This window comes from Trichosurus vulpecula, chromosome 9 (genome assembly GCF_011100635.1).
Source record: "Trichosurus vulpecula isolate mTriVul1 chromosome 9, mTriVul1.pri, whole genome shotgun sequence".
Lineage (NCBI taxonomy): Eukaryota > Metazoa > Chordata > Mammalia > Diprotodontia > Phalangeridae > Trichosurus > Trichosurus vulpecula.
The window spans coordinates 37,101,964-37,114,803 of NC_050581.1; the positions used below are offsets into that span (position 1 = coordinate 37,101,964).

At 40.4% G+C, this 12,840-nt stretch overlaps 1 protein-coding gene across 1 annotated transcript in view; it reads right to left on the reverse strand.

The window, feature by feature from the left end:
- Positions 1-1,071: 1,071 nt before the first annotated feature.
- The window catches only part of PGM5 (phosphoglucomutase 5), a 232,538-nt gene continuing 220,769 nt past the window's right edge, over positions 1,072-12,840 (reverse strand). Inside the window, exon 11 of the mRNA XM_036739286.1 lies at positions 1,072-2,636. Coding sequence (XP_036595181.1) covers positions 2,547-2,636 — 90 coding nt within the window. The 3' untranslated portion in view covers positions 1,072-2,546. The remainder of the gene's footprint in view (positions 2,637-12,840) is intronic.

Sequence of the window (12,840 nt, forward strand, 5' to 3'; positions counted from 1 at the left end):
ATCATAAGGGAGTTATTAAAGTTGAACTGTTTACATTCCTATATGGAAAGATGATATTTGTAACTCATGAGACCTTTCTCAGTATAAGGATAGTTGGAGGGAATATGTGCGTGTATACATATATGATATATTCAAATATATATGTATGTTAATATATATATATATATATATATATAGAGAGAGAGAGAGAGAGAGAGAGAGAGAGAGAGAGAGAGGAAGGGAGGGAGGAGCACAGGATGAGTTGAATATGAAGAGATGATATCTGAAAAATAAAATGAAAGGGTGAGAGAGGAATGTACTGGAAGACAGAAAAAGGAAGAGGTAGAATCAGGTAAATTATCTTACAGAAGAAGCAGAAAAAAAGCTTTTACACTGGAGAGGAAGAGGGTGAAGGTGAAAGGAAATGAGTGAACCTTACTCTCATCTGATTTGGCTTTAAAAGGGAATAACACACACACTCAATTGGCTACGGAAATCCATCTTACCCTACAGACAGGTAGGGAGAAAGTGGATAAGAGAGGGAGGAATGATAGAAGAAAGAGCAGATTCAGGGAGGGGGTAATCAGAAGCAAACACTTTTGAGGAGGAACAGGGTCAAAAGAGAGAATAGAATAAATGGGGAGCAGGATAGGATGGAGAGAAATATAGTTAGTCTTTCACAACATGACTATTATGGAAGTGTTTTGCATGACTACACATGTATAACCTAGATTGAATTGCTTGCCTCCTTAATAAGGGTGGGGAGAGAGGAGAAAGGGAGAGAATTTGAAACTCAAAGTTTTAAAAATGAATGTTAAAAAGTGTTTTTACATGCAACTGGGAAATAAGATATACAGACAGTTGGGTATAGAAATCTATCTTGCTCTACAGGAAAATAGAAGGAGAAATGATAAGGAAAGGGGGGAGGTGATAGAAGGGAGGGCAGATTGGGGGAAGGGGCAATCACAATGTACACTGTTGGGGTGGGGGAGGGGAGAGATGGGGAGAAAATTTGGAACTCAAAATCTTGTGGAAGTGAATGTTGAAAACTGAAAATTAATTAATTAATTAAAAAAAACACAACCCTTGATGTAGACTGAAATACAGCATTCCATTTTTTTTTATTAACTACTAAATGTCATTGCAGTTTTTGACAGAAGCATAGATTGAAAACAGGAAAATTTTTACTTCCTGGGGACATTTTCCCAATTGGGCTCACCTTGGCCATAGCCACAAGATCCTGTCAAACAAGTCAGACTACACCAGGCTATCTCAATGGGTGAGCTGATGAGTGAGTGTGTTGTTCCCAAGGAAGCAAAACATATGCAAACAAGTCTCATGCACAACGTGTTTGTGTTTCTTGTGGAGTACAGAGCCATGTCACTACAGCTGCAGTATCCTTTTCCCAGTGAAGAAAGCAAGATGTTTCCATCTTTTTTCCTCATTCTTATGAGGATCCCCTGGCTCTTCTTCTATCCCAAGGTCTACAAATGAATCAAGTGTCCTTCCCAGCATCCATTTCACACCTTAATATGGGTTCTATGTTCCCTTTGGCTCCTATCAAGGAGAAAGTGAGACCAACGAACAGACAAATGCCCTTCTTTGTGAAGTAGGCTCAGAAGGTATACACTGTTCATCATAATCAACAAGATAATGGACCTTGGGGGACTTTGACCTTCCAGGATGAATCTATACAAACACATGTGTCCTGTGATCCTGTGCTAAACATGTGAGACATGTTCAAGGCTTGGGAGAATTAAAAATGTCCATTCCCATAAGGTTTTCCCAATGAATAGTTTCCCTACATGGCCAACAAATGACAGATTTGTAAGTTTAGGAGATTTTGGAAGGAAACTAACATTTTGGTTGAAATACCATTCTTTAGAAAGTTAATGGGGAGAAATGCCCCATCGATGTGTACTGTTGGAAGAGTGCAAGTGTGTTTTAGAGGAAGCTTTGGTGAGGAATTGAGAAGACAAGAAGAGAAGAATTGCTTAGGAGTGGGCAGCTGGTGATCAGTGGGACCTGCTGGGGAGAGTCACATTGGAATCATCTGCTGTAGACAATGAAATCCTCCTAACTATTGAGCTCCAGCTGCCTTGGGTGCCTACTTCTGAGTTGCCCAAGGGAGTCTGTGGTCTTCAAATTCATCTGGCACCCTCCATACTGATACTACTGTTACTCTCTCTGCTCAATTCTGAACCTTTTGTCATATTGATAAGACAAACAGGGCACTCAACTGTTTCTTTTCTCTTTGTGACTGTTGAGAACTAGGGATGGAAAGGAAGGAAGTTTAATTCTTGATTGTGAATTACCTATGAGGGAAGATCTAAAAAGATATTGCAGCTTTAACAGACTACTAAATACACAATTGCACTGGTAAGCCAATGCAACTGGCTAAGGCTGAAATGAAATTGAAGTCTTCTTTTCCCACCCACCTCCCCCCAACAACAAAACACCATTTCAAAGTCATATAAGGCACAAACAAGTAGCAAGAAGGCATCAGCAAAGGCAGCTCTCCCTCCTGGTGCTCTCTTGTGGCCCCAGATCAGCAAGCCTTCCTTCATTCAGGTGATGACAGTGGGGCCCCGACGGCCAGTCCTCTCATGGATCTGGGAAATTTTCAAGGCAATGGCTATGAGAGGACTCAGCACAGCCTGGAAGGGAAAAAAGAAACACGGTGAACAACTGGACTCATTCTTATTTCACAAGAAAATTGCTAAGCTATACAGGCTAGTCAGCAAGGTGGCACAGTGGATGGCATACTGGACCTGGGGCTGGGAAGCCCTGAGTTTTAATCCTGTGCCAGACTCTTAACAACTGTGTGACCCTGAACAAGTCACTTAACCTCTGTCTGCTTCAGTTTCCTCTTCTGTAAAATGAGGATAATACTAGCACTTGGGTTGTTGTAGGATGAAAGGAGATAATATTAGTAAAGAGCTTTGTAAACCTTAAAATACTAAGTATGCTAGCAACTGTTAGGATTTTTGTTGTTAGTTCAAAAACCAGCACTCCGCATGAACCTTATGTATGAAAGAAGAAAGACTAAGAAAATTCCTTAAAGGCTATCCTTTCACCTTCCCTTCTATTCTCCTATAACCTCTTCCATCCTCCACCTCCCCATCTCCAGTACACACACACACACACACACACACACACACACACACACTCATACACGCTTGTACATACACATAGAGTATGGAAGCTTTAGGAGAAAAAAACAAATCCTTTTTGGCCATCAAATTATAGATCTAGAAAAGATATAGAGATACATGGTATTTCGGAGAGAATTATAAATTCTTCAGCAAACATTTAGTGAGCTCTACAGTTTGCAGTAGTTGACCAGTTAGGCGGTACAGTGGCTAGAGCTCCAGGCCTTGAGTCAGGAAGACTTGAGTTCAAATCTGACCTCAGATACTTACTACCCATGTGACCCTAGGCAAGTCACTTAACCCCATTTGCCTCAGTTTCCTCATCTGTAAAAGGAACTGGAGAAGGAAATGGCAAACCATTCCACTATCTTTGCCAAGAAAACCCCAAACAGGGTCACAGAGAGTCAGACATGACTGAAAAATGACTAAACAGCTGTTCAGAGAGTACTGTGCTAGGCGGTAGGGATTCTCTGAAGCTGAGCTAAGACACGGTGTCTGCCCTCAGGAGCTTATATTCTAGTACAGGGATAAGATATAAATACACAATTATATTACAAAATATTACATGAGAAGTATATTAGCATTATAAAAATAAAATGCTGGAAATCAGGGTTAGCTTCCTGAAGGAGGTGCCATTTAAGCAAGGTTTTGAAGATGAATATGACTGCATCAGATAAAGAGAGTATGGAAGGGCATTCCAGGCTTAGGGTATAGCCAAAACGAAGGCACAAGAAGAAGCATGAGAGCTCGGTGGATGATCAGGAACATAGAGCTGTCTAGTTTGACTAGAGCCTGAAGTAAGTAAAGGGAAGTAATACATGATAAGGCAAGAAAGAGACTGATACCAGGTTATGGAGGGCCTTGAATGCCAGGCAAAAGTCATTTGAACTTTACTGCATGGGGGATAAAGGAGACACTCAAGATTTTTGAGAAGAGATATAACATGGCTAGAGTTAAATGTGAGACAGATTCTTTCAGAGGAGTTAGGAAGGATGAATTAAGAGTAGAGGCAGGAAGCCCTGAAAGGAGGTTGGAACACCAGCATATGGCTATGGTACTGAGGGGCTAAGCTAGGGTGCTGAGCAGTAGAAGTGACAGATCCACACCTTGGTGAATCTATCAGGTCCAGGAGACGTTAAACATTCCCTCTCACCACACAATACTGGCTCCATGGCCCAGTGAATACTGAGCTCAAGATCAAGAGGGGAAGGGAGGTGGGATAGTTAAGGCATTAAGCACAGGCAAAAGACTAGACATTTGGGGATATGTCAGAATCCTGGCTTTGAGCACCCTAAGGCCAGTCATGAGCACTAAGAGTCTGGGACACCACCCCCCAACACACATATCACATGAAGGGAATGACCTAACAATTATGTGGTATATTGATTTATTGTAATGTTTCACTATAGGAAATGATACATGTAAGTAATCCAGAGAAGCATGGAAACACATATGAACTGATGCCGGGTGAACTAAATAGAACCAGAAAAATAATATGCACAGTAACGAAAAGAATGTAAATGAAAAGAATGCAGTATCATTAATGGCTGAAAAGGACAACATGCGATTTGCTTAATTGCTTTTCCTTAGATATAAGAGAAACCTGTGGAGTGGTGTTATATCTGGAAATTACTGTGACATAAAAACAAGAAGCATCGATAAAAGTTTAAAAAATACGGGTCACATAGATATATATGTATTTTAAATAAAAATCTTTCTATAAACAACATTAAATGGAATAAAAGATTAGGGACCTAGGCTATTAAAAAGAATCAATATGCTTCCTTGAACCATGTGGGCTACCTGTGAGCGAAGCTGGCATTTTAATACCCTGTGTTTGTATTTTTACGGTCATGAACTCCTAAAGCCTAAAGTGGTATCCACTTATCCCATTTTTCTTTTAAGGTACTTGGCTCTTGACCACTTTCCGCTTTCCAGTTACAGGATGATAAATACTGACTGTCAATGAATATAGATCTATAGATAGGTACAAAACTTCCAACTCACAAACAAGATGTGTTCTAAAATGGGTCTTGAATGTTTGAAATGCAGAATGCCCTGTTCTATTGAAATTATGTTATAAATAGTGCTTAGGGTCTCAGGCCAAGCCATAAATACCTATTTAAACCCTGGTATACATGGAATGTTAAAAGACTTAAAAGGCCTCTCATCTATTGAATGGATCCTCTATGGGCAAGAATTACACAGGGCAGAAAAGCATGCAGGGATTATAATACGCGCTGAGAAAACATGGGTTTATGCAATCACTGAAGCCAGTACCTAAAAAAATCGTTTCATCTGTAATAAGAAGATAGTGGGAAATCACGTTATTGCAAGAATAGTAGTTAAAACAGAAAAAGAATATAGTTGAATAACATGGCTTCTTATTTATCTTGAATGATGAGGCTTCAATTGACTTTAATTCAACCAGCATTTATTTAGCACCTGTTATATGTGAGTACTATCCTCAGTTCTAGACATAAAAAAGAAAATGAACTTTCATCCCATTGGGCTTTAGGAGAAGCAGGTTTAATATGAGGAAGATGAGGGGCAGCTAGGTGGCGCGGTGAGTAGAGCACTGGCCCTGGAGTCTGGAGGACCTGAGTTCAAATCCAGCCTCGGACACTTGACAAATGCACTAGCTGTGTGACCTTGGGCAAGTCACTTAACCCCCAGCTGCCCTGCCAAAAACAAACAAACAATATGAGGAAGATGAAGAGACAGCTAGAGGGTTTTGTGAAGGTCCTCAAGGTTGTGTCATGGGTACTTTCAAGGGTATCCAAGATGTAAATAATGAATACAGTTATTCTACATTAAGCAAAGTATATGGATAGGGAAGTGAAGTGAGCATGTAGCCTGGCATAAAAGAAGTCCAGAGCTCTGATTTCAAGCAGCTCAAAGTATAGATTCAGTTCAGTTTGTCAGTTTCCTTCCTACTTTGCTCCCATCTTTCCTTCCTGCTCCCTTACTTTTTCACTGAAGACTTCTTTTACCACATCATAGCTGGATTTTTGTTTTACCATTGCTGCTCTGGTTTCTGGGACCTGATGGGGCTATTTTGGATAGACAGATTGTAGCTAGATAGATGGATAGATAGTTGGATAGATAGACAGGTAGATAGCTGGATAGATAGATAGATAGATAGATAGATTTGTTGTGGTTCAGTCATTTTTTCAGTTGTGTTGAACTCTTTGTGACCCCATTTGGAGTTTTCTTGGCAAAGATACTGGAGTGGTTTGCCATTTTCTTCTCTGACTCATTTTACAGATCAGGAAACTGAGGCAGATGGGGTTAAGTGACTTGCCCAGGGTCACATAGCAAGTAAGTGCCTGAGGTTGGATTTGAACTAAGGAGGAGTCTTCCTAATTCCAGGCCCATTGCTGTAGCCACAGCACCACATAGCTAGCTAGACAGATAGACAGACAGACAGAAAATAGAGTGATAGGCAAGAAAGAGAGATAGACAAAGAGAGAGATAAAACATTTATTAAGCACCTACTATGTACCAGTCACTGTGCACTTTTACCCTTGGGTACCTAATACAATATCTTGCCCAAAGAATTCCTTGCTCAAGGAACATCTATGGACTGAACGAATGGAAGGGAGAAGAGAAGGAAAGAGGCTAAAAAAGCATGTGTGCATTATGAGAAGTACCGTCTAAGGGAGAATTAAATTAACTATATGAGGTCAAGGAGAAGGAGGGGAACTGGCAGTTATATAGGGAGCTACCAGGTGAGGAAAGGAGGTCACCTACCAATGGAAGCTGGCAGCTTTACTACATCTTAAATAATTGCCTAAAGCATTGAAAAGTTAAAGGACTTTCCCATGGGTCACATAGCCAGTATATGTTGTAAGCAGGACTTGAACCCGGGTCCTGCTGGTTCTGAAGTCAGCTATCTATTACACCACTCTGTCTCTTGTATGTTTGAGTGGAGAGGGGAAGAGGACACAGTCTGTGCAAAATCCTTCTGAGAGGTAAGAAAGCAGGTGGTGGAAAAGAACGGAAAACAATAATTCTTTTTGGTTGTTGCTCAGTCATTTCTCAGTCACATCTGACTCTTGGTGACCCCATTTGGGATTTTCTTGGCAAAGATACTGGAGTGATTTGCCATTTCCTTTTCCAGTTCATTTGACAGATGAGGAAACTGAGGCTTAACCAGTGGATAACACATAGCACTGATCTATAAGTGGAAAAAGATGCTTACTTTTCTAATTCTTAAGCAGCAGCCCTACTATTGAAAAATCAAACCAATAAAATTCTGACGAATACCAGTTAAATTCACTCAATTATTTTTTTTATTCACTGCACTATTTGGGGGAATATATGCTTATTCTGATATGCAAGTTAAATAAACAAACAAAACGACTTTCCTGGAACTTTTTTTAGGCTTCCCATAATAGTCTAACTGCTAGCCAAGAGCAGGAAAAATATTTTTTCCTCCAAAGCTATAAGCCTAACGAATCATACTCTGGCTCTATCATCAACATCTCAAAGCTTAAAGGCAACTTTCTAATTACAATGACCTTCAGATCATTAGGTATCTTTGAGATTCAAGGATAATGTAGCCAGCAACTAAGTCATAAGAATTTTGGGTTGATTCTCTATTAATTTACAAGGTTCTAGGCTTCCAGTGATAAAGTAAACCATCCCTCAACAATAAAACACTGAAATGGAAATACTGAATATGGGAGCAATTTACTTCTATTATAAATCAACTCACCATAAGCCGAAAGAAAACACCTTTTTTCCATGGTGTAAACCTATTTAGCAACCTTGAATTGGAATGGGCCCAATGTTGCTAACCAATATAGACATTGTAAAAGATTAGTGAGGATAAACTGAAACAAAATTAAATTGTTCCTGGCTCACATGGACTGGCTCTCAAAACATAAAGCCTGTGCAAGGAAAAGGGGAAGGGGGACCATTTCAAAGTTTAAAGTGATTAAAACATTCCAGAAAAAGCTTGAGCAGAACAACAACCAAAAAAAAAAAAAGCTATAGCTTTGAGCATGCTCAGCAATGACAAGCCTAACAAAAACCAGACTGGCCAGACAGGGTCTGTTTTCTCATCTACCCTTTCCTGCCTTTGTCAATTGTTTCGGAGTTTCAGGAGCCGAAGGACAGCATTCAGATGGCAAATCCAAACACAAACGAAATTGCATGGAGATGACTTTTTCTTTATTCAAATGTGAGCTCCACTTGGCTCCAAGGGCATAGGAATTGTGTCGGGGTAGTGAGAATAGAAAGAGAGGCTCTAACCCAGTAAAGGATCTGTTTACTCATACATCTGAAAGATATTAAGGAAAATCCCACTGTCCTCTTTTTGATGTATCGTAGTTTAAATATAAATGAGCCGATGATACTAATTTGCAAAAGGGGGCATCTTTACTGTTTTCCATATCCTTCTCCTTCCCACCTTCCATTCAAGAAGAGCTGGGTTCTGCCAAGAGTTGAGGCTGAGCAGGGGATCACCACAACCCCCGCACAGTATGGGGAAAACGGAAGGTTGTGCCAAGTTTCTGTGAAGGTAAGAACTATGAACTGAGACAGGCCAAAGTCATGAACCAGGTGGACAGTGTCATAGAACTGAAAGGATAAAAAGTGGAAATTTGTATCCGAAGTCTCTGGACACAGCTCAGGACAGGCCCAAGGTCTGATGGAACTCCCTTAGCTGGAGAGCACCCATTACCACTGTTTTCCTGATTATGGCAACAGCCAAATCTAGACAGCTTCAGTCACCACTCTCATGCTGTAGAATTTGTTCTTATTATCCTGTAAATTTAACTGATGCTGTTGATTGATATTTCAATTGACTTCTATTATAAATGAATGTTTCAACAATCTGCTAGCAGCTGCTGTGCGGGCATAAGACCCACCAACAACCAGTACTCAGAAAGCTGCCAATACAGGTTCTTTTGATCAGCTTTGCTAAGGAAAGCAACGTTAACTTACTTTAATCCAGCATACAAATATCATTCGCTTAGTTCAGGGGAAAAAGCCAGCACCCTGAACTTCTGAGAAAATACAAATTACAAACATCAACAGACAGACCTTGTCTGATTCAAATCTCCATGCATAGCTACCAGAGTTTAACAAAGTCCAAACATCTGGGTTTACAAGCTGGAGGGCTCTTAACTACAGCTGCCCAGAGTCTCCACTTCAACATGCCTCCAAGAGTGAGAGACCTCGCAAATAACTCTGTTCTAGCTTTTTATACCCTCCTTAGTTGTCATCAAACGTCATCTGAGCAACCAGAACTTAGGCTCCTACTATAGGCTCCGGTTTTAGCAGCTCCCTTTAGGACCCTGAGGGCTTCACACCCACATAGGCTTAGCACTTAGTGGATAGGGGTTTGGGCCTAGGGTTTAGCACCTAGTGAGACTTAATCAAAGACACCCAACTTAATTGATATTACAATGAACTCACCATGAACCCAAAGAAAAAACCTTTTTCATGACATAAACCTATTTAGCAACCTCGAATTGGATGTTGCTGTTTTCCCTTCCCAAACTATAATAAACAAAAATGGAAACTCAATATTTGATTCTAGCAATATCCTTCTTCCATATTGCTCCTCCACATCTCTCTTTTGGGGGGATATTTACCATGTATTTGAGAGTTTGCCTTTATGAGGAACATGCATGGGAACACCAAGAGAAACTAGAATCAAGTTGATTGCTATAAAATGGTTAACAGAAATGGAACCACATAATTAAAACCAGAACTAAACAGAAACAAACTGGAGGCTGCTTTCCATTTTTTTTCAACCTTGATGGACTCACCCAAAACACCTTGCCAGCATTTGCTTTATGATTTGCCCTCCATCCCTTGATGAATTCCAAAGGAACATTTCCATGATATAAATTCCCCACAGTCAGTTGTTATTTTCTTTAAAGTGTGACTATATTTGGAACAATAGCTATAGCTACAGAAAGTTTCTCCATTGCAAGAAAAATAAAACCTTTCACTGATGATGCACACCATCCCTCCTTACAACAGTTCCCTAAAATAACAGTTGGGTGAAAAAAGTTGTTCTTAAGAGATTCTCTAATTTAACCTAGGTTGCAAGAAACAGAGAGATTTTGGCATCAAAAAAGAACCAAAAAAAAGATGTTTGCCATAGGGCGTCATGCCCTAACAGTCACTGGGACTGTGCATCTCCTGACATGTAGCTGGTTAGGCTAGGACAATCCTTAATACATCGCCCTCCACATTCCATGTTGGTTCTAGAAAAGTTGTTGCTACCTCTGAGGTTTTGACTGGTACCATGAGGATGGCATTATAATGAAATAAATGTGAAATGAAATGAATAAAAAAGCAGTTTTCAGTGAAACTATGTGCTGGACTTGGAATCAGGAAGACCTGAGTTCAAATCTGGTCTCAGACACTTACCCTGGGCAAATCACTTAATCTGTTTGCCTCAGTTTCCTTATCTGTAAAATAGGCATGGGTAGCCAGGTGGTATAATAGATAGAGTGCTGCTCCTAGAGTAGGTAAGACCTGAGTTTAAATCTAGCCTCAGACACTTGCTAGCTATGTGACCCTGGGCAAGTCACTTAACCCTGTTTACCTCAGTTCCCTCATCTGTAAAATGAGATGATAAAGGAAATGGCAAACTGCTCCAATACCGGTGCCAGGAAAACACCATAATAGGGTCATGAAGAGTCAGACACAACTGAACGATCGAACAACAAAATAGGGATAATAACAGCACCTACCTCCCTGGGTTGTTGTAAGGACCAAATGAGATAATATTTGTACAGCGCCTGGCACGCAGTAAGTGCTCTATCAATGTTAGCTATTATTATTAGGGCAGCTAGGTGGTGCCATAGTGCATAGAGTGCTAGGTCTGGAGTCAGGAAGACATTTCTCTGAGTTCAAATCTGGCCTCACACACTTACTAGCTGTGTGACCTTGGGAAAGTCATTTAACCCTGTGTGCCTCAGTTTCCTCATCTGTAAAATGAACTGGAGAAGGAAATGGCAAACCACTCCAGTATCTTTGACAAGGAAACCCCAAATGGGGTCACGAAGAGTCCGATACGACTAAAATGACTGAACAAGATTCAAGATATATAGGGCAAATGGAAGGTAATATCAGAGGAAAGGAACTAGCAGCTTATAGGAGGGGTGAAGCATCTTACAGGAGGTGTTTGAGCTGAGTCTTGAAGGTATCCAGGGAAATGAAACCCCAGCAGTGAGGAGAGGACATAAGCAACCTTCTATCTTCTACTATTATGGATGTATTGTAGTCATCCCATGTTCTCTTGGAAATCTCTATTTAGGGAGAACCTACTACCCTCCCTCCAGGTGCTCATCATACTTTGGGACAGCTCTAATGCTTAGATGTTTCTCTTTACATCAAACCCAAATATATCTCTCAATCTTTACCCATCACGCCTGATCCTGTCCTCCAGAGTTAAGCAGGATAAGTCTGACTCCTTGTCTGTTTGTGGTAAATTCATTGGATCATAGAATTTATAAGAGACCTTAGAGATGGTTTAGTACAATTTCTCCATGATACTAAGGAGGAAACTGGGCCCTGGAAAGGTTCTCTTACTTGCCTAACTTTACATGGATAGTAAGTAGCAAAGCTGGGATTCATATTCAAATCTTCCAGTTCCAAACCTAGTGCTTTTTCCACAACTGCCATATGCATTTTTATTCTGTATTGATCTCTCTCTCTCTCTCACACACACACACACACACACATCTCTTTTCTCCTAATATCCCTTCTGCCATCCACTCCATGTCAGTCATTAATTAGTCTTTTGAGTTCTGAAGGCTAACTGATTTGTCTAAGGTAACACAGTCAGAGTATATCAGAAGTGATACTTGAACCCATTCCCCAGGCTTTGGGTGCTCTCCAAGGTGTCAAACTCAAATGGAAATGTTAGCTATTATTATTAGGATAGCTAGGTGGCATGGTGGATGGAGCACCTGGTCTGGAGTCAGGAAGATACATCTTCCTGAGTTCAAATCTGGCCTCAGACACTTAATAGCTGTGTGATTGGGTTCACATCCTGCAGCAAGGCCAATGATGTATGGTTAAAATGTAAACTTTGTTTAATGGTTTGTCAGTGGGTCATAAAGAACATAGGTTAATTTATAAACCAGAGCTACCAATGACCTGAAGCACCACAATAAATCTTATCTTGCAACATCAATGGAAGAAACCCATTCACTTTATTTATAAGCACCTGTGATTGAGCACAAGTAATTGGAGAGAAAGAAGGAATACAAAAAAGTCTGAAAAACAAGCCCAAGGCTCTTGATGGGAGTGAGAGTTTCCTAACTAGGAGGCAGTGAGGTGGTGCACAGGTAAAGTCCTGGACTTAGAATCGGGGAGATCCGAGTAAAAATTACTAGCTGTGTGACCCTGGCCAAGTCATTTAACCTTGTCAGCCTTAGGTTCTCAGCCATAAAATGGTGATGATGACAGTACCTACCTCACAAGGCTGTTATGAGGACAAAATGAGATAGTATTTATAAAGTATTTTGTAAAACTTCAAGTGCTGATATAAATGCTAGCTATTACCAAACAAGGTTTTTATGAACAAGTTATAAGCATAAATTCTATCTATATCAACCTTTAAAATTTTCTGGGCATAGCTGCTTATTAAAAATATTAAGATAGGGGCAGCTAGGTGGTGCAGTGAATAGAGCGCCAGCTCTGGAGTCAGGAGGACCTGAGTTCAAATCTGGCCTCA